Source organism: Myxine glutinosa, chromosome 5 (genome assembly GCF_964187855.1).
Source record: "Myxine glutinosa chromosome 5, kmMyxGlut1.1, whole genome shotgun sequence".
Classification (NCBI taxonomy): domain Eukaryota; kingdom Metazoa; phylum Chordata; class Myxini; order Myxiniformes; family Myxinidae; genus Myxine; species Myxine glutinosa.
Genome location: NC_136265.1, coordinates 135,308,586 through 135,330,926, shown reverse-complemented (window position 1 = coordinate 135,330,926; position 22,341 = coordinate 135,308,586). Strand labels below are relative to the sequence as shown.

At 45.7% G+C, this 22,341-nt stretch overlaps 2 protein-coding genes across 5 annotated transcripts in view; one reads left to right on the top strand and one right to left on the bottom strand.

Moving 5' to 3' along the window:
- Window positions 1–17,524, top strand: part of ZDHHC14 (zDHHC palmitoyltransferase 14) — a 46,763-nt gene extending 29,239 nt beyond the window's left edge. Inside the window, exons 9-10 of one of the 4 annotated variants that reach the window (XM_068116152.2) lie at window positions 11,632–11,674; window positions 11,832–14,252. In XM_068116152.2, coding sequence (XP_067972253.1) covers window positions 11,632–11,670 — 39 coding nt within the window. In that variant the 3' untranslated portion in view covers window positions 11,671–11,674; window positions 11,832–14,252. Of the gene's footprint in view, window positions 1–11,631; window positions 11,675–11,831; window positions 14,253–16,968 lie in introns of those variants that run through there. The other 3 variants (XM_068116150.2, XM_068116151.2, XM_068116149.2) reach the window with 3 other exon arrangements.
- A 118-nt stretch (window positions 17,525–17,642) lies between these two features.
- The window catches only part of LOC137428385 (SAM and SH3 domain-containing protein 1-like), a 152,589-nt gene continuing 147,890 nt past the window's right edge, over window positions 17,643–22,341 (bottom strand). The window contains exon 16 of the mRNA XM_068118307.2: window positions 17,643–20,656. Coding sequence (XP_067974408.2) covers window positions 19,674–20,656 — 983 coding nt within the window. The 3' untranslated portion in view covers window positions 17,643–19,673. The remainder of the gene's footprint in view (window positions 20,657–22,341) is intronic.

Below are 22,341 nucleotides of genomic sequence, written 5' to 3'. Positions count from 1 at the left end.
GGATATCCCACGAAGCTATGTTCACAGTGTGAATGATGGGATATCCCGCGAAGCTATGTTCACAGTGTGAATGATGGGATATCCCACGAAGCTATGTTCACAGTGTGAATGATGGGATATCCCATGAAGCTGTTTACAGTGTGAATGATGGGATATCCCATGAAGCTATGTTCACAGTGTGAATGATGGGATATCCCGCGAAGCTATGTTAACAGTGTGAATGATGGGATATCCCACGAAGCTATGTTCACAGTGTGAATGATGGGATATCCTGTGAAGCTATGTTCACAGTGTGAATGATGGGATATCCTGCGAAGCTATGTTCACAGTGTGAATGATGGGATATCCCACGAAGCTATGTTCACAGTGTGAATGATGGGATATCCCACGAAGCTGTTTACAGTATGAATGATGGGATATCCCACGAAACTGTTTACAGTGTGAATGATGGGATATCCCGGGAAGCTGTTTACAGTGTGAATGGTGGGATATCCCACGAAGCTGTTTACAGTGTGAATGATGGGATATCCCACAAAGCTGTTTACAGTATGAATGATGCGATATCCCACGAAGCTGTTTACAGTATGAATGATGGGATATCCCTTGAAGCTATTTACAGTGTGAATGATGGGATATCCTGCGAATCAATGTTCACAGTGTGAATGATGTGATATCCCACGAAGCTGTTTACAGTGTGAATGATGGGATATCCCACGAAGCTGTTTACAGTATGAATGATGGGATAACCCGAGAAGCTATGTTCACAGTGTGAATGATGGGATATCCCACGAAGCTGTTTACAGTGTGGATGATGGGATATCCCACGAGGCTGTTCACAGTGTGAATGATGGGATATCCCACGAAGCTGTTTACAGTGTGAATGATGGGATAACCCGAGAAGCTATGTTCACAGTGTGAATGATGGGATATCCCACGAAGCTGCTTTCAGTGTGAATGATGGGATATCCCACGAAGCTGTTCACAGTGTGAATGATGGGATATCCCGTGAAGCTGTTTACAGTATGAATGATGGGATATCCCGCGAAGCTATTTTCACTGTGTGAATGATGGGATATCCCAAGAAGCTGTTTACAGTGTGAATGATGGGATATCCCGCGAAGCTATGTTCACAGTGTGAATGATGGGATATCCTGCGAATCAATGTTCACAGTGTGAATGATGTGATATCCCACGAAGCTGTTTACAGTGTGAATGATGGGATATCCCACGAAGCTGTTTACAGTATGAATGATGGGATATCCCGCGAAGCTATGTTAACAGTGTGAATGATGGGATATCCCACGAAGCTATGTTCACAGTGTGAATGATGGGATATCCTGCGAAGCTGTTTACAGTGTGAATGATGGGATATCCCGGGAAGCTGTTTACAGTGTGAATGGTGGGATATCCCACGAAGCTGTTCACAGTATGAATGATGGGATATCCCGCAAATCAATGTTCACAGTGTGAATGATGGGATATCCCACGAAGCTGTTTACAGTGTGAATGATAGGATATCCCACGAAGCTGTTCACAGTTTGAATGATGGGATATCCCACAAAGCTGTTTACAGTATGAATGATGCGATATCCCACGAAGCTGTTTACAGTATGAATGATGGGATATCCCTTGAAGCTATTTACAGTGTGAATGATGGGATATCCTGCGAATCAATGTTCACAGTGTGAATGATGTGATATCCCACGAAGCTGTTTACAGTGTGAATGATGGGATATCCCACGAAGCTGTTTACAGTATGAATGATGGGATAACCCGAGAAGCTATGTTCACAGTGTGAATGATGGGATATCCCACGAGGCTGTTCACAGTGTGAATGATGGGATATCCCGCAAAGCTGCTTTCAGTGTGAATGATGGGATATCCCACGAGGCTGTTTACAGTATGAATGATGGGATATCCCGCGAAGCTATTTTCACTGTGTGAATGATGGGATATCCCAAGAAGCTGTTTACAGTGTGAATGATGGGATATCCCGCGAAGCTATGTTCACAGTGTGAATGATGGGATATCCTGCGAATCAATGTTCACAGTGTGAATGATGTGATATCCCACGAAGCTGTTTACAGTATGAATGATGGGATATCCCGAGAAGCTATGTTCACAGTGTGAATGATGGGATATCCCACGAAGCTGTTTACAGTGTGGATGATGGGATATCCCGCGAATCGATGTTCACAGTGTGAATGATGGGATATCCCGCGAAGCTGTTTACAGTGTGAATGATGGGATATCCCATGTGGCTGTTTACAGTATGAATGATGGGATATCCCCCGAAGCTATGTTCACAGTGTGAATGATGGGATATCCCACGAAGCTGTTTACAGTGTGAATGATGGGATATCCCGCGAAGCTATGTTCACAGTGTGAATGATGGGATATCCTGCGAATCAATGTTCACAGTGTGAATGATGTGATATCCCACGAAGCTGTTTACAGTATGAATGATGGGATATCCCGAGAAGCTATGTTCACAGTGTGAATGATGGGATATCCCACGAAGCTGTTTACAGTGTGAATGATGGGATATCCCGCGAATCGATGTTCACAGTGTGAATGATGGGATATCCCGCGAATCGATGTTCACAGTGTGAATGATGGGATATCCCGCGAATCGATGTTCACAGTGTGAATGATGGGATATCCCGCGAAGCTGTTTACAGTGTGAATGATGGGATATCCCATGTGGCTGTTTACAGTATGAATGATGGGATATCCCCCGAAGCTATGTTCACAGTGTGAATGATGGGATATCCCACGAAGCTGTTTACAGTGTGAATGATGGGATATCCCACGAAGCTGTTCACAGTGTGAATGATGGGATATCCCATGAAGCTGTTTACAGTGTGAATGATGGGATATCCCACGAAGCTATGTTCACAGTGTGAATGATGGGATATCCCACGAAGCTGTTTACAGTGTGAATGATGGGATATCCCATGAAGCTGTTTACAGTGTGAATGATGGGATATCCCACGAAGCTGTTTACAGTGTGAATGATGGGATATTCTGCGAATCAATGTTCACAGTGTGAATGATGGGATATTCCGCGAAGCTATGTTCACAGTGTGATTGATGGGATATCCCACGAAGCTGTTTACAGTGTGAATGATGGGATATCCCACGAAGCTGTTTACAGTGTGAATGATGGGATATCCCACGAAGCCATGTTCACAGTGTGAATGATGGGATATCCCGCGAAGCTATGTTCACAGTGTGAATGATTGGATATCCCACGAAGCTGTTCACAGTGTGAATGATGGGATATCCCACGAAGCTCTTTACAGTGTGAATGATGGGATATCCCACGAAGCTGTTTACAGTGTGAATGATGGGATATCCCACGAAGCTCTTTACAGTATGAATGATGGGATATCCCACGAAGCCATGTTCACAGTGTGAATGATGGGATATCCCGCGAAGCTATGTTCACAGTGTGAATGATGGGATATCCCACGAAGCCATGTTCACAGTGTGAATGATGGGATATCCCACGAGGCTATGTTCACAGTGTGAATGATTGGATATCCCACGAAGCTGTTCACAGTGTGAATGATGGGATATCCCACGAAGCTCTTTACAGTGTGAATGATGGGATATCCCACGAAGCTGTTTACAGTGTGAATGATGGGATATCCCGCGAAGCTATGTTCACAGTGTGAATGATGGGATATCCCACGAAGCCATGTTCACAGTGTGAATGATGGGATATCCCGCGAAGCTATGTTCACAGTGTGAATGATTGGATATCCCACGAAGCTGTTCACAGTGTGAATGATGGGATATCCCGCGATGCAATGTTCACAGTGTGAATGGTGGCATATCCCACGAAGCTCGCCTCTAGTGCGATTAAAATATTTTATGTGGCTTTGAAAAGCCATAAAACGCAAAGCGGCTGCGAATGTGGAACTAGTCCATGCTCCCGGCTCGTAGATGTTTTTTTTTGCGAATGTCAAGTTGCTTTCTGCGTGGCTGGTGGAAGATATGTTGTAGAACTGTCATGCTCTCGGCTGATGGGGAAAAAATTGCATCCACAAATATCCGGGGAACAGGGCCGCGAATGTCGAAGCAGGTCGCAATTTATCAACCGCAAATATGCAGAACCTGTGAATGTTGGTATCATGAATGTCTGTGTGTTTGCGTGCGTGCGCGCGTGTTCACACACCCCCCCCCCCCCCTCCTCTCCTCTTCCCTTCACTCCTTTCCTACACCTCACTGCTCTTCTCTCCTTTCCTACCCCTCACTCCTCTTCTCTCCTTTCCTACTCCTCACTCCTCTTCTCTCCTTTCCTACTCCTCACTCCTCACCCCTCTCCGTCCTCACTCTCCTCTCACCCCTCACTCCTCCTTTCCCTCCCCTCACTCCTTCTCTCCCTCCCCTCACTCCTCTTCTCTCCTTTCACCCCTCACTCCTCTCCCTCCTCACTCACTCCTCTCCCTCCTCACTCACTCCTCTCCTCTCCTCTCTCCACTCTCCTGTCCTCCCCCCACTCACTCCTGTCCTCCCCCCACTCACTCCCCCCCCCCCCCCCCACTCACTCCTCTCCTCTCTACCCTCCCTCCTTCTCTCCTCTCACCCATCACTCCTCCTTTCCCTCCACTCACTCACCTCTCCTTCCCACCTCACTCCTCTCCTCCCTGTTACCCCTCCCCCTTCCCTCCCCACTGTGTTCACACACGTCTTTTTACGGCATGGCCGAGTGAGTCACATGGTCAGATGAATTTAATGAAGAGGTATTACGTACGCAGTTGTCACCTGTGCTACTTCGCATTGGTGTTAATTCATGGGACAAAGTACCTGTCTGTGGCATGTACTGTCACTTTGTGAAACTCGACAAAAAATACATCCTATTCTCCTTTGTAATATCTGGTGTATGGATCAAAGTACAAAGTTAAAATACCACATGTCTGCTGTGGGCCTTGCGGTGTTGAGCGGTGCATCGGTGTCATCCGGTGTAATAACTGGTCGATGGATCAAAAGTACAACGTTCAGCCCCACACGCCTGTGGTAGACTCCGCGGTGTTGTGCGGTGCATCGGTGTCATCCTGTCTGCCCGCTGAAAATATTTTTTATATATTTGGTTCACGAGTTATCAAACAGTGACCACGATATTCGTCATGGGTGTGTGTCTGTCTGTGTGTGTGTCTGTCTGTCTGTCTGCAGCATAACTACCCGATGACATCATCCGATCTTGATGAAGCTTGGGTGGGAGGTTGATATCATGATCTAGTTGTGTCCTGCCTAGAGTGGGTGTATTGCGCCCATTGTGGGCGGAGCGACGCCCGAAAAAGATGTCTTTTTAGGGGGTAATCGAGTTCAAGCTCCATCTTCTCCGAGGGAGTTGGTGGAATCTGACAGGGGTTTCGGTATTGGGTTAGGCCAATGTCATGTAATCGATTTCAAGCTACATCTTCTCTGAGGGAGTTGGTGGAATCTGACAGTGGTTTCGGTATTTGGTTAGGCCAATGTCATGTGTTTAACCCCACGGAGCTCGATTTTTCATTTTCGTCCCAAGGTCAAGGTCACAGTCACAATTTAGAAAAGTCGATTTTTGATGGTTTTATTACATTGTTCGCTTCCTCATAGGGTGAAATGTCATACATGATCTTATATTATCACATACATCATGAAATACAAGTTTTCCAACAAATTTCAGAATCTTCGACCTTTGAACTTTGAAGGTCACAAAGGTCAAATTTTCAAAGTTGGAATCCAACCAAATTTTCGGTATTGTGTAGTTAACTAACCTCATAACGCAGCGCATTGGGGCCCTTTGTAAATAGGCATGTACACCGCATGTCGGGGGCCGACACCTGCCACGTGGTCCCCAGACCCCTCCCCCCCCCAGTCCTGGCCTGTTTCGGTTATAGTCCGTCCTTTATTATTGAATACCGCTCGCTCGTGAACCATCGTCGTCTCCTGACTTGTTTCTTTTTTTTAAACACGAGATCGCATTGTTTCACCTTTTTGTGCGATCTGCTGTCATTATATTCTGATCTTCTCTCATCTGATCTGCTCCCCCTTCCTCTCCCTCTCTTCCCCTCTCTTCCCCTCTCTTCCCCTCTCTTCCCCCTCTCTTCCCCCTCTCTTCCCCCTCTCTTCCCCCTCTCTTCCCCCTCTCTTCCCCCTCTCTTCCCCCTCTCTTCCCCCTCTCTTCCCCCTCTCTTCCCCCTCTCTTCCCCCTCTCTTCCCCCTCTCTTCCCCCTCTCTTCCCCCTCCCCTCTCCTCTCCCCTCTCCTCTCCTCTCTCTCTTTCTCTCTCCCACCCCTCATAGTATTCTCGTCAGCAAAGAGGCGGGTGGTATTGGCTAGTCTATACTATGAGTTATTTGTTTGTGTCACCATTTTTCTCGTAGATGGCCAAACAAATCTTCGTTAAACTTCAAACTGATGAGGTTCATCAATGAGTCAGGAAGTGTTTCAAGCAAAAAGAAAGTTGGATTAAAAAATCTCTGTCGTGCCTAAACCTTTGTTGCTGTGTGAAAGGTAATATTAAATGAATCCTGACTCCATTCCTTTGTGGGTCTTGGGCAGTGGTATAGGCCCTGCCCTGCCCTGCTGCCCTGCCCGAAAAAAAAAAATCCTAATAAAATACACAATTTGCTGTCTGTGTATTTTTGACTGAGATCCATTCAGCCGTTACTCAACCAATCTCAACCAAACATGACAGGAGGACGAAAGGTCACATGATTGATGTTGTTGTGACTTCATTTGCCCACCCACACCCCCCCCTCCCCCAAAGGGGTTTTCAGGCTTGCACAAAATCCTCTTGAGGCGTATAGACAGCTCGTCGTGGGGTTTTTCCAAGGCCGCTTCTAATAAAAAAAAAGTAATAACAGTGTTGATAATGGCATAATATTATTTATTCCAAAATGATCTTGATACTAATGATATCCTACCATCCCCCAAGGGGTCTTTTTGTCCCCCGTCGCACAGCGGAGCGAAAGGGGGACTATGGTTTTCCCCTCCGTCCGTGTGTCCGTCCGTGCGTGTTTGCGTGCGGGCGTGCGTAAGCGAAGGACCGCATTCGAATTTGGTGTGTGGGTGCAACCCACGTCAAAATCCAAGATGGCCGCCGCCATGTATGTCTGATGCCATGTATGTCTGAACCTTGTGAGATGAATATCTTGAAAAATAAGCGAAGTACCAACTTCTAATTTGGTGTGTGGGTGTATCTCGGCATAAGGAAGAACGCTATTGAAAATTGGGTCGCCACGTCAAAATACAAGATGGCCGCCACCATATATATGTCTGAACCTTGTGAGCGAAATATCTCGAAAAATAAGCGAAGTACCAACTTCTAATCTGGTGTGTGGCTGTATCTAGGCACACGGAAGAACGCTGTTTAAAATTGGGTCGCCACGTCAAAATCCAAGATGGCCGCCGCCATGTATGTCTGAACCTTGAGATGAATATCCTGAAAAATAAGCGAAGTACCAACTTCTAATCTGGTGTGTGGGTGTATCTAGGCAGAAGGAAGAACGCTGTTTAAAATTGGGTCGCCACGTCAAAATCCAAGATGGCCGCCGCCATGTATGTCTGAACCTTAAGATGAATATCTTGAAAAATAAGAAGTACCAACTTCTAATCTGGTGTGTGGGTGTATCTAGGCACACGGAAGAACGCTGTTTAAAATTGGGTCGCCACGTCAAAATCCAAGATGGCCGCCGCCATGTATGTCTGAACCTTGTGAGCGAAATATCATATCATAGCATGTTTTCTGCTTCTTCCACTTTGTCAACTCATCACTTCACCGACGGGGGACCTAGGCGTAACGCTTGTTCTTCCTTGGACACATGCTGTGTTAACGTGTATATAAATAGCTTATCGTGGGGTATCTGGGGCACCCCTACCAGAAGTAAAATATATTATAAACCACAAACACGTGCGATTACCTTTTGAAACAGTTGCCACTGCTGTTTCACACTTAACTAAAAGGGAGAAAACCCGACGTTCTTGAGGCGTTATATGCTCACGGTACAGCCTAGATCTCCTGTTGTCTATATACCACAGGATAATAACGTGACCCTTCCTGCCACTCCAGTAGAGAGTGGGTGTACTAGTAGGAAAGGAAAAACCAAATTTGATTTCTTCAAAATGCCAACAGGATTATAACAGCACTGGGCAACGCGGAGTACCCCTGCTAGTTATCTACCATATAAAACAGTCAGTTTGTGTTTCTACAGATGCCTTCATGAGGGAGGGTAGGTTTTAAAGGCCAAGCTTTTAACATGAATGTGTGTTCACTGCAGTCTATTTTTGAGGATAAAACAAAATCGAAAAATATTTTTCATAAGAATAATTGTCTCTTCTATTGGCATTGTAGATGATGGCTTGCAAACCAAGCCTCAAGGGCGGTGTACATAAGTATAAGGCGCGGAGAGGTGAAATAACAATACATTTTAAAATAACAATAAATATAAGGTGCGGAGAGGTGAAATTCACTGCACGTGATGTGCAACGTGCACAGAGTAAAACGAGCGTTCATTTACATCCATAGCATGTCTAATAAATAAAGAAGATATTAGCACACGTGACACTAGGCCAAGGCTTCAGATTTTGGCACGCTCATGAGACTGCACCGTCGAATAAACTGTTCCAACCCGTCCTCTTTGACAGGGCTTTTTACTAGTTAATCTACTATAAATGGATGAGGTGTCTGTGACTGTCATACTTTTTGTGTCTATTTATTAAGTACGTCAATTAATTACATACTATTCAAATGTACATTTTAACCCTTTAGACTGCCGAGACACCTTCGACCCTGGAAGACCCTTTAACACTTGAGACCCAAAAGTCCCAGATGAACCAAAAGTCCTTGATGACCCAAACGACCCAAAAAGTCATTGATGACCCAAAAGTCCCCAAGGACAAAAAAGTCCTTGATGACCCAAAAGACCCAAGAGTCCCAGAGGGCCCAACAGAACCAGATGACCCAAAAGTCCTTGATGACCCTGATGACCCAAAAGTCCTTGATGACCCTGATGACCCAAAAGTCCCCGAGGACCTAAAAGTCCCGAAAGTCCCCGACGACCCAAAATACCCAGAGGACCCAAAAGACCCCCCCTGAGTCCAGCAGGCAGGTATACTTCAAGGCTGTAAAGACCAATGAAAATTTGGTATCACGGACCAACGTGCCCCCTAGTATATAGAACAGAGCGGTGTCTGTATGTCCGGGAGCTACTCCGAGACCTTTGGGCTGATGTACACTGACACAGTTTCACGGTATACTGAGGGAGTTCCTATTTCAAGTTTTTTGCGAAAATAATTTCAAAAAAGTTTCTTTTTTTTCCCCCATATTTCTCGTATGTTTTATTACTTGAATTACACTGGACAACAACAAAAAAACCTTGGTGTGTTACTGAAGTCATTGTCTGTGTCCTTTATTAATTCGAGCATGCCGATTCCAAATCTGAAGTCAGAATTTACTCAGCATGTCAGGATTTACTAGTTACAGAAAAATGACATTCTTCAGGCATTCTTTTTTTTTTTAATCGAGCACATTGCACAATATAAATATGTCGTATAATGCACAGTAACTGTTACCCATAAATGTACAGCGTACAGTGCAAAATGTACAGTGAAAAAACTTACATTGCACTGAAAACTATAATTTTGCCGAAAAGAGCGAGGGGAACATTTTTTTTGTGTGCGTTTCTTTTTGTCAAAGGTTATAAAGACTTTTATATAATATATATACTGCATCGACAAATAACGCTCCAATAGACATGAAAAGTACTCCAATGAAAACTTTTTCTCAAAACTCGACATTTATTTTAATTATTGACTCGTCATAAAAAATCCAATGGAATGGAAAGCAGACATTGCATATAATGAAACAAATGACATAATGATCAGAACAAATCAATGTCTCTGATGTATTGAATGAGGTTTGACGTGTTGGTGATCTTCGATCAGATTTACGGTTTTGCCATCGGCTGAACATTTGCCTTCATAATCTCGACTCTGTGAATCACCTGTAACAAAGCTTTCTTCTGCAACACATTTGATGCCTATTGTGTAACCTGGAGATTTTCCCAGTCAGAAAGCATGTTCTTGAGTCTTGAAAAGAGTGCCAAAACAAACAGAACTAGTACGGCATTTGGGAGGGGCCATACTCCGCCAGGCTGAACAATTTGCAAGAAGTGGTGAGTCGGGCTCGGGAGGCCTACATCGATCGGATGGCTTGGCATCAACCGAGGGGTGCGTTTTACAATGTGGTGCCCCTCTGCTGCCAGTTTTGGTCTGCTCTGCATCAAACCCTTAACTGCAACTCACAAATCAAGGATTGTGCAGCATCCAATTGGAGTTCTATTGAAACACAATCAATGTCTGGTATAATAGAGCGAACACAACGGGTCCTTCAAACGAGGAAGTTTTTGTCCCCCGTCGCACCGCGGAGCGAAAGGTGGACTATGGTTTTCCCCTGCGTGCGTGCGTGCGTGCGTGCGTAAGCAAAGGACCGAATTCTAATTTGGTGTGTGGGTGCAACTAGGCATATGGAAGAACCCTATTGAAAAGTAGGTCGCCATGTCAAAATCCAAGATGGCCGCCGCCATGTATGTCTGACGCCATGTATGTCTGAACCTTGTGAGCAGAATATCTTGAAAAATAAGCGAAGTACCCACTTCTAATCTGGTGTGTGGGTGTATCTAGGCACAAGGAAGAACGCTATTGAAAATTGGGTCGCCACGTCAAAATCCAAGATGGCCGCCTTGCGTTTTCCACTTTGTCAACTCGCATCACTTCAACGACGGGGGACCTAGGCGTAACGCTGGTCTTCATTGATTTGTACTCGAGCAATAGTTTTCTTTTGCAAAGGAAGAATATACAAATTGAACAAAACCCTTCTAACATCGATCATTAACTTTAAACAAGGAAATGGTCACTTCAGCAAAAGGGGGAAATTAAAGTGAAGTTTCAAAAACTGACAATTATGAGATCGTCATAATGAAAACTATTGAACAACACCAACAAATTAGATTTTGGTGAACTTCCCAGCAATTTCTGTGGAGGTAGCAATGTCTTCCCCGCGATGACCGAGACGTGACATCCTACAGGTTTCGACCAATCGCGGATGAGACGTGGCTGCCTCCACACTTTTGCACCAAACAAATTGCTTGGAAATTCACTGAAGTTCCATTTGCTCTTTTTTTTAAATGAGATAAACTGAAAAGTTGATGAATCGGATTTTGTAATCAATTTCTCACTTTTTGAAATTCAACTTTTTGCTTTACTTTCAGCCCGCCATTAGATGCTCCATCTTAAAGGAATTTATTTTTAATCGTTGCACTTGGTGCAGTTGGAGCCAGTTGAACCAATCTTGGGTAATCTATTTCTTGTAAACTTCATTCAGTGAGTTGTTCCACCACTGGTGGTAAGTGTTCCTACAATTGGCCTACAAATCCCAGAGGCAGGGTATGAGCATTCAAAATGGCGGACGTGGCCTGGGCTCCCTTGTTCATCGATCATTTGTGTTTGTGCTCGTTTTGAATGTCGACATGGTACGTTGTGTGGGTGGAGGGGCCCGTCCAGATTTTGGGCGTCTCATTCTAATGGAAAATGCGTTACGCAGGCTGCATTGGACATAACAGGTTGATTTTTCCATCCACAGGCAAACCTTTGGGACTTCTCCACTGCTTGTGCACTATAGTGCGGTAAGCATAGTGGATACTGTTGAGTATAGGGCAGTAGAGAAACCTCTTTCACTTTGTCACACTGCTCGCTGTCTACTTGCTATCATACACTTGTATCATTCGCGTCCTGTTCTGTTACTCCAATACCTTCCCTTTCTCCCTGCCATCACCTTCGTAGTGCGACCAAGAGCAGTGTCTGCAAAATGGAAAGCTGGTGCTGCAAGCGGCGACAACACCATTACTGCAGGTGGATGGCAAAGGTGGGAGTGCACCGGTCCAAGGGAGTGGCTCGGCAGCCTCTACAAACGCTGCGCACTCCCGGGCCGGCAGGGAACGGCAGCATGGTGGCGGCCTCTCCATGTGTGCAACTGTCAGCTCGTTGGAGGAAGAAGCTGCCTCTGTAAACAGCATTCACCCCGAACCTCCCTCCGACCTCGGTCCTCCAACATCACTGGGGAAGAACGAAGAGATCCCGGCTCAGCTCGGCTCGGATCTAATCGATTCGCCGTCATTCCCGATGATTGACGAGGGTGATGAGGACGACGTCACTGTGGGTATCGAGGGCTCACCGAGTCTGTCTTCTTTGCCCATGGCTGGCACCTTGTTCCACAGCCATACCGCTGAGCCGCTGGCCCCCCCGGATGGGCAAGACATCATCCGTGATGCATCTGCTCGTGGCCTGGTCAAGTTGAGCTCTGTCTGATTGTCACATCTTCCATTTGCCTTGTTCTTTTCTTTATGTCCTAGTATTAATTCCTTGACTCTGAGAGGAGGAGAGGGAGCGATGGGAATAGGAGGTTGGGGATGGATTTGCCTCTTCCTCACTTTCTTCTCCTTCCAAGACCCTCATCTCCGGCACCATCATTCTCATGTATTACTACTGAATATATTGCAGCTTTTCACCTGACCTTGCCCTTCAACCATCATCATCCCAAGAACTTGAATCCATGAGCTCTTCCCTATTCTCCTCTTTGTTCCTTATTGCTTGAACTTGAAACTCAACTGAGATCGAAACACAAACTGTCTGGAATTTTCTTTCTTTTTCTCCTACTGTACTTTATTGCTTGAAATGGCACGTAAAGCATCCCATTTTCCTCCGAAAAGGAATGAAGCAACTTTGCATCTTTGAACGGCTATCCCAAGCTGCAGACATTTTTTGAGCTGGATAGCGTAAAGATTAGGTAGAGAACTGTATTGTTGGGGTGATGTATCTTTTTAAAAGACCTGGAACTCACCTGTCCTTTACTGCAGTCGTACGTGATGTAATAGGTGTCTCCACAAGTTGCAGGTCCAACTTGTACCTTTTCTGGGTGCAAGTGGCACTGTGTTTTGTTTTTCTAGTGTCTTTAATGGCCTTTGCAATCAAGAAGGGGTTTTGTTCTCACGTTCCAAGTGGAGTCGTTGAGGATGTTGCAGTTTACCTGTAATCGCTTTGGTTTGTAAATATATTCTGAATCGTCGCTCCTTGTACCGGCATGGCAGGTGCTTTCAGGACCGCTGAGGACGCCTTTCGGTGCGACTGATGCTTTGGTAGAATGGAGTTCCAATTCCCAGTAAATATGGACTTGAGATCTACCAAGTTTGAACGGAATGCTCGTTTGACCAAGAAAGTTCTGGAAGGATGAAATGGTTTTCCATTGTTTTCTCCAATCTGGACCTTTGAATCTGCCAGGATAGCTTTTAGGTGGGCACACTGGCATCTGAGCGGTCTTGTCTGGGTTTGAATCTCTAGCTACCAAGTTTGAACGGAATGCTAGTTTGACCTAGAAAGTTCTGGAAGGATGAAATGGTTTTCCATTGTTTTCTCCAATCTGGACCTTTGAATCTGCCAGGATAGCTTTTAGGTGGGCACACTGGCCTCTGAGCGGTCTCGCCTGGGTTTGAATCTCTGCCTTCTGTAAACTGTTGTCCTGGTGTTTCGCAGGTGTTCCGTCAGTGTGCCGTCCCTCGGATGGACGTTTAAACCGGCTGTCCCTTCTGCCGGAATTAGATTGCAGACGTTAAAGATCCCACGGTGTCCTTCGCGAAGAGCAGGTGAACAATCGCGGGCACCCGGGCCAAATTTCCAAAATTGTGCTCGAACCTGCATCAGCTGCACTGCCGGCTCCTCCCAACTTTGTGCTGGATACGAAATGAACCGTCAAGCATCGCCAGTCAGTCGGTCAAAGTACAGCTGTTGTCCCCAACCACGACCGTTCAAACCATTGCTTTGTGAACACCTGAACTGCAAACTGATTAATCCAAGTTGAAATGTTTTTAAAATGGAAGTGTAACATTGTTCGAGTGTGATGTGTTTCGGAATGAATTTGCTACGACCAAGCCATCGCGTCATATTATTTACTGCAGCAGTATGTTTACATATTGGGTTTATTTGTGAATTACTCTTGTAATTTTTTAGTGAATCACGCCAATACATTGTCTGTTGGGTGCGCTGGAGGGAGGTAGCTGCTCGGAGTACCCACCATCTGCGGTCCATGTTGTCAGGTGGTGGTCACGGGGCTTCTCATCGTTTTGTTTTTGCACACCTTTTTGTTGTTGTTTTCTTCTGCACTTCTTGTGTACTTGCATTTTTAAATAAATAAATATTCAAAAAATGAAATGCAATTTTCTTCAATTATCTACACCTTGGTAGGCTGGCCTTGATGTAACACTCGTCGCCTCTGAGCTCTCAAGCCTGGGTTTGAATCCTGGCCCAGCAATAAACCGTCATCTTGGTGTGTCACAGGTAGACAGTTCATCGTATGGATGTCCAGCTGGAGTACCCGGTCTGCCAGCACTGTTTGTTGGTGGTCTTTCACGGAGAGGAGGCGAGTTATCGCCGTTACCCTGAACCAATTTCTGCCCAAATAGCCTTCAGTCGAACTGCGGGCCTGGCCAACCGGTCTGTGAATGACTTGGGCCCACCTGGTCCATGAACGACTTGCATAGTGATTCGTTGCGGACTGTCGGTCTTTTGTCACCGACATGAAACTTGCATGATCAGTTATTTAATTGTTAAACGTACTTGGTGCTGTCTCGGGCAATCAAACGCACCTGGAATCGATGCTCTGAATTATTCATCTTGATGGTATGCAGGTATGTTGATCAAAATCACGGAGACTTTCTTATTCACGGATTACAACCGAATTCATCCTTGATCTGATTCTTATAACGGAGCGAACGTGTATGGGTATGTGTGTATATATGTGTATTCATGTATGTGTGGATGTGTGTATTTATGTATGTATGTATGTATTGTCGTGTCTGTAGTTAGTTAAGACCAGCCTTGGACGAATAGCCAAACCAGCTTTAACTCCTGAGGCGAGCTCTGAAATTAGCGGTTATGGCACGTGTAGAAAATGTTCGGGGAGACGACCGCTCACCACCAAACCCAGAAAACGAGAGCACGCAAATGCGTCCGCCTTCCACCAACACCTCAAGGACCCAAGAGAGACAAAATGTCTGCCCTCCAATTCATTTGTACTCGAGGATCTGACGTCATCCTACGACATCTGCACGTCTGCTCCTATCAGCTAGTGCGATCTCCTCACTCTTCGTGTCCTGACCAATCACTGATCTTTGGGGCGTGGCCTCCCGGACCTGCCTGCTTGTGTTGCGATGTGACGGCTGCGGCACCAGCGGTAGTTGAATATCCCGGTTCCGGTCGCTTTTATTTAGTGTTCTAAATGCGCAATTGCCTGGCTATGTGTGTGTGCTGCTGGTGTCATAAGGAGCAGAGGGAAAATAACAGAGGCCATTACATGCAGAGGATTAATTACCCATAATCCCTAGCTAATTAACATAACCCCACCCCTCGTGATGGGAATGAAGATACGCTCTTGTACGACATATGGTCTACCAGATTCCTACTTACGATACATGGGGTTTCTTATTCTTCACGACAGTCAGAGCAAACTACCTATACAATTCTACCTGGACTAAGGTATTGCCTACCCCTCACAAACGTAACAATACTATTGAAACATGAGTGCGTCTATTAATTACATACTATTGAAACCTGAGTACGTTGTTTAATTGCATACGATTGAGACCTGAATACATCTATTAATTACATACCATTGAAACCTGAGTACGTCTACTAATTTTGCCAGCGTGGATCAGCTCGCAGTCGCGACAGAGGCTTGTATCAATTGAGGATAATACTACACTACGTGAGTGCTGTGTTGTCATGATTTCCACCAATCATAATACAAACTTTTTTTTGTACATATTTATTTGTAATATTAGTGATATTATTTATATGTAATTTATTTGTAATCTGAAAAGGTCCAAGTGGTCTGAAGGTCTAAATGGTCAAGGGGTCCAAGCTGGGCTAATGGGTCTAAAGAGTCTTTTGGGTTTTTGGGCTCTTATTTTTAAGGGTCTTCATGGTCTTTAATGGTCTTCAGGGTTTTTGTGTCTTTTGGTTCTTCAGGGTCTTGAGAGTCTTCTGGGTCTTCTGGGGTTTTTGGATAATCTGGGTCTTTTGTGTCATTCTTGATCTTCTGTCTGTCTGTCTTTGTGTTTGTTCATGGCATTTAAAAAAAATCGGGCCCTAGTGGGGTCTACGGTGGGATTGCCCCCCAAAATAGGTATTTCCTTTCTTCTCTGAAACTACACAAGCAATTCCGATGAAACTTGACCACATCCTTCATCACTCATCATGTACCAAAGTTTATTCATGGCATTAAAAAAAAATTGGGTCCAAAGGGGGTTGACTGGTGATTGCCCCCAAAATAGGTATTTATTTTGTTAGTTTGTTTAAAGTCATATGATTACGTTAGTATGATTCAACATGCTGCCCTGTCTCCGAGCAACCATTGAAATTGGTTTAAAATATCGTGATACTGTTTAAAATACCTTTAGTCAGTGTAGTATACTGCTTTATTCTACCAGGTGAGCGCCAGGAGTATCGCCCGTATTTTTATTTATTTTCGGGAGTGAGCTGTCAGTCATCTATACATCACCCAAATAAAGGTCATGTGTCAGAAGAACGTGTTGCATGCATGTACCAAGATCACCCATAGGGCGGGTACTCTACGAGTACCTGTAATTTGTTAATTTGAAGGTTAAACTACTTGACACCAGAAAAAAGTAAATTGGGTGAGTGGTTGTATCCCTTACTTGGTGGTTTTGTGGGTTTTGGTTCGAATCCCATTCAGGGCACGATTGTCAATCGGAGTTTTTGACCATGATGTGCTCGTCTTCATATTTCAAGTTCACACGCATGTTACTCGTTCCCTCTCTCCCCCTTCTCCATCCCCAATCCCACTCTCTTGATGTTTTCCCTCCTCCCCATCTCTCCCACCACATCCACACGTGGATGAAACACCTAGAAGACTCGGATGGACGTTAAACTGGGTGTCCCATCTGCTGGACACGAGTTGGTGGACGTGGGTTGTCTCCGGTACCATGAGCACCCTCAATTCCAAATTCCTTCCCAGGCTCCAAATGGTCTTGTCCTTTTGGAGGATCCTTGGCACCAGGTTGCACCACTTGTTATCTGAGTGGTTGCTGGTAGGGCAACAACATCTGCACAAACAAACAAATGGACAGGTATTTACCAGGTAATTCACAGGTTTCAAATGAGCACCCTTCTTCGGCTACAACGAGCAACCAAGATCAAACAAGTATGGAAGCTTGCTTGGAATGTCAGACAAGTTGGCCACAAATCCTCAAGACCTATTCTCCCTATAACACCTGTTGGCAGGTGTATGCCCGCTTCAAGACGACCAAGATCCGAATGTCTATTTTTCCCAGTAATTCAAGAACACAAGTCAAATATGATTTTGTAAATACATAAATTTACACCCTGATGAAACGAGCTTTTTTATTATTATTATTTCCTCTTAAAATTAAATAAACAACATTCTTGGTTTCACAGCACCATGATCTGTGGGCTCTTGTTTTACATGACAAAAAAACAATAAATAATGAAATCCATTAAACATTCTCAAGTACACCACCAGTGGTACTGTCAACCCCATCATGGGGAATTCTGATCCAAAAACCTTTACTTTTAATCAAAAGGACTTTACATAAACAAAGTGAACAGCAGTACATACTTATACTATATGTGTAATCATAGAATCTTCACCTGTGCAAACCCCACCCCTCCTCTCCCTCACCCCGATACTCCTCCAAGCAATTGCTACATCTTCCTCCCCATTTGTCTATATTCAATGTCCCATATAATATAACCCCAGCAAGGTTGAGGTTTAAGCAGAAACTGCTTTGAGCAACTGATAACATGGTGTATTTTACAATGGCAAGATTATTGCACCTGGTTTTATCAATTCGAATTCCATTGTGGGGGCAAACCCCGAATCCATTGCCCATCCCGACACGTCTTGAGAAAGCGGTTGTGTGCCACCTTCTTCAGCTATGTGGTGACGGTGCACCTACAATGCTGTTCGGTTGGGAGTTCCAGTAATTTTGACCCGCTGATGATGAAGATGGATGGCAGGAAGGCCGAGAGGTATGTGCACTCCCCTGTGTAGCATCGGTTCGAATCCCGACACAGCTATAAAACTGTCATCATGGTGCTTCGCAGGCAGGGGCGAGGAATCGATGTGTGTTGTCGCTCGGATGGACGTGAAACTGGTCGACCCTTCTGACAGCATTAGTTGGTGGACGTTATAGATCCCACGGTGTCCTTGATGAAGAGTCGGGGTGTTATCACCGGCATCCTGGACAAATTCCAAGTTCCTGCCACTTTCTGTCGAGTATGCTTTGTCAGAGTGGCAACCCCCCATCCAGGATTGCATCCCTAGCCAAAGAATTGCTGTGGCAGACACATTCTGTATCGGGTGTGGAGCACAATAATAATAAGTTGATGATTAAGGAATGGTGATGCATGTCCAGGTGAGGGTAGTGCGAGATTTGGAGAGGGATGCAACTGAAATCACTTACGTTTAACGGACCCTCGTCATTCATGATGAGTTGGTGGGTGTGAGCATGACCGATTGCTCAAAGTAGCATTTATAGTTTTGCTGTCCCTTTAAGAGGGATAAGACATTAAAGACACCAAGTCCAAAAGACCAAACCTACCATTACATAGTTGCCCACTTCAAAACTGAACTCCCTGTGAACTAAAAAAAAAAAAATGTTTTGACCATAAATTATTATTTCTAACATTTGCACTTGCATCTGCAGGCAGTGTGTTGCCTTGGTCATCTCATCCGCAGTTGAGAGTGGGCAGGTGCAGGGATGCGCAGCAGCACTTCAGGACTCCATTCCAAATCAGCCATCATGTGCGCTTGCGAAACTCGGCCGGACGTGATGCAGAGGAATGTTCCTGAAGGAAAAAACCGATCGACTTTGGGAAAGACTGCATGCGTGAACAAGACTCGTATACACAGCGCACTTTGGGATTATTCAACAACTCGACTTCAGGTACTCTCACAAAGCCCCTGCAAAGCTTCGCTTTTGGCAGAAGGCTCTCTGTTTCCTAGCCATCACTGGCATCATGAACAAATTAAAAATGCCTGATACAACCGCAAGGGAGCACTGCATGAGTAGCGCTGCTGCCCGGCCGATGTAAACCGCAACAAACGAGCCAGGCTTCAATAAATCCGGGAACCTTCCGATAGATTTGGTGACCGTGAACTCACTATAGGGCATCAACCGCCGTGGTCAGTGATCAAAAAATAAATAAACAATTCATTGTGGCGTTCTCAACATGCATTAGAACAAAGTCTGTGAATGACGAACAGATCTTCAGGAGAAAAAGACTTCCAAAGAGAAGTTGGAGTTAATGCTACTGATGGGGAATTGTGAAGAAGCGATATCAGGTCGCAAGTGTTTCCAGACTTCAGCATCAACACGGACGAGCAGGTAACCTCCTTCCGACGAGTAGGTCGCTGCGCTGGACTTGAGTGGAACTCAAAAGTATGACTGCATGCTGCATTCAATAGAATTCCCATTTTCTGCAAGGTTATTGGCACCAACACAACTTCGAAAGCACACCGCTGCTATTCTCCTGACATTTGTAGTGCTGGTGGCAGGAGATTTTTATTTATTTATTTGCTTGCATGGCCTGTCACTTCCCCCTTGCCTGCAAGCCATGCTGGGCATTCAACCTCAGGATGGCCCCCCGCACACCACCGGAACTCCTGCATTCCCGGCTCCCACCTCTGAGTGCCCCACTTTCTTCTGGAGCGCTCTCCGTACTTGGTACGTCGGGTGCGACCCGTTTTGCTTGATCTTCTGTGCTGCTGCTGCTGTCTGGCCTAATTTCATCATCGTCTGGCCACTGTAACACACCGGAAACCTTGGCCGCCCGACTCCTGAAACCCTCGGAAAAGAGAGGCTTGGGCTGTGGAGGAGCAGGTCTGTTCTCAAGAACCGTCACCTTACTTGATTTAGGCATTTGATCTACTCTCTCACTCATGCATTCCGTTGCAGAAATTTGATGTTCCAGACCGTTTGGAATGGCCTGTCTATGTGGCTCCTGACATCTTGTGGCCATTTCCTTGACCTTCGTAATACCCTGAAGTACCAAGTCCTCCTGACCGATTGAATGATGTTCTCCTGTTGTCTTATTCAGTTTCAAATCATCAGGATTAAACACCACATTTCCATAAGCATCCATTCTTCGCCCCATTTTTAATTGGCTCTTTCTCCTCGTTCCCTCCACCTCTGCCTTCTCTAACTGGTTTTTCTGACTCCACAAATCCTTCAATGAAGTCTTCTCCTCAACGGACTGGCAAATAATGTTTTGAAGTGACGCTCGTCTTTCCAAGCATCTGGTTTTATCTTGCCATCGCTCATCCCACGACCAAGTTCTACGTATTGCTAATGGTTTTGATCTCCGGTCTTGAGCTAAGCCAGGTTGCGATTTGGATCCCCCAGCTTCAACTACCAGTGGCAGCCTCCCTGCTTCCTCCTGCCATTCCCATTTCCCACTCTGGAATTTTTGGCGATTCGCAGTGGAATCCTCTTCTGTGGGGAGAGATGCGGGATTTGCAGATGCCGCCGCCACACCATCGGCTATGTTCTTGGCCTCATCGACTCGTCTCTTGTCTGCCAAAAAGGAAAATGTACCAGATAGAGAATGAGCTTAAGCAAAAACAGAACAATATACATAAAATAACTACAGAGTTCAAATAAGACAATACAATACAAACGTGTGTTCATGGATGGACAGTTACTTCAATTTTACTTAAAATTTTAATAAAACGATGAATTTTAACAATTCTTTCAAAAAATCTGAAAGTTTAGTGATGTTGAAGTTGTGCAGAAGCAGTCCCAAATACCACACTTATACACCACCCCAATGAACCTTTATTCCAATTAAAGTTCTGCAAAACTCGAGGTTCTTGGTCGTATTATGAAGACGGGTGTCTTCTGATACCTCAATGGGTATGCGGGTGTCTTCTAATACCTCAGGGAGATGGATGCCCCTGCCTTGCATAACCCCACGTCACATGTGGGCTAAGTGTAGTACCTGTCAGCCCCCCTTACCAGGGTAACGGTCCGCAGCCATGTGGTTTAAATAGCAGATGGCTCTGCACATCTGGTGGATGAGAGTCCAGTTTACTCCAACAGCACGGGCGGAAGAGGGTGAATTCCCCAACGGCCAGCAGAGAGACGGAAAGGAGTAGCGACACCCGTCTATACCACAAAATTACCCATGTGTACCAACCATATATCTATAATATATAAATTGTTGCGGATCTGTCGCCGGCCTTCTCCCCTTATCAAGGGGGGGATTAATCCCCTTGTCTTTACTGACCTGGTGCGATCCGAGTCCTATTACGTCCCTTCCGGACAGCGCAAAATAGGGTTTCGGGACCAAATTCTCGCTCGTACCTAAGTACTCGCGCTGCCCTGGAAGCGAGGAAACAAGCCTCGCACGAACCACGTGTGGTTGGAATACGCCGAGCGGTTTGCATACATGTGATCCGCGCCGTTATAGATAGTGGAACCCGATTGGAGCGATCTTATTCGTGCCACGCTTAGTTAATGGAGAAATCACGGGAACGATCGAATTCAGAAGAAAGGAAGAACAGATTGATTTAATGGGTATCACACGTATTTACAGTTCAGGACGAAGAGACACAGGGAAATCCTTATACAGTCTTATTCTTAATTCCCAAAGACAACGGGCCCGTCTGACACACTCACACGGGGATTGCAGATGGGCAGGAGTTCTCCAGCGCGTCCAAGGGTGGTTCTCGTCTGGCTCTCCACGGTCCCGGCAAGTCCGTGAAGATGGAGGTCGGCGAAGACAAGGCCACGTAGCGCGTCTCTTGAGCGAAGCGATATATCTCAGGGCGAACGGCAGGGAGGGCTTTTATGGCAAAAGGCGGTTACGCAGCTTCGTTCACTCGCTTGGCTGGAATGTGCAAGTTATAAACGCCCTGGCTGCGCCCACGTATCTTTAGCGATAGTAAAGTTCGTACAGTGCGAGTGATGCAAGTCCTCTTCCTGTGCGTCCTCTCTCTCCTCTGCCAGTCCTGTCGAGGGCTTTGCGCATCGGGTTATATAGCGCCGCCCCGCGAGCCTTCTGGAACTCACCAGACTCTTCTCACTACGCCCTCTGACGCAACCACCTCTGAGCCCTGATTGGCGGCTCATGCTTACCATCATCGCCTCTGACGCTCTGCCTCGACTCCGCCCCGACCTTAACACCGGCCCCTCCTTCCGAGGCCTACCTCGTGTTAACTCGACTAGTGAGCGAGCAAAGGGCAGCAAAATGGACAGCG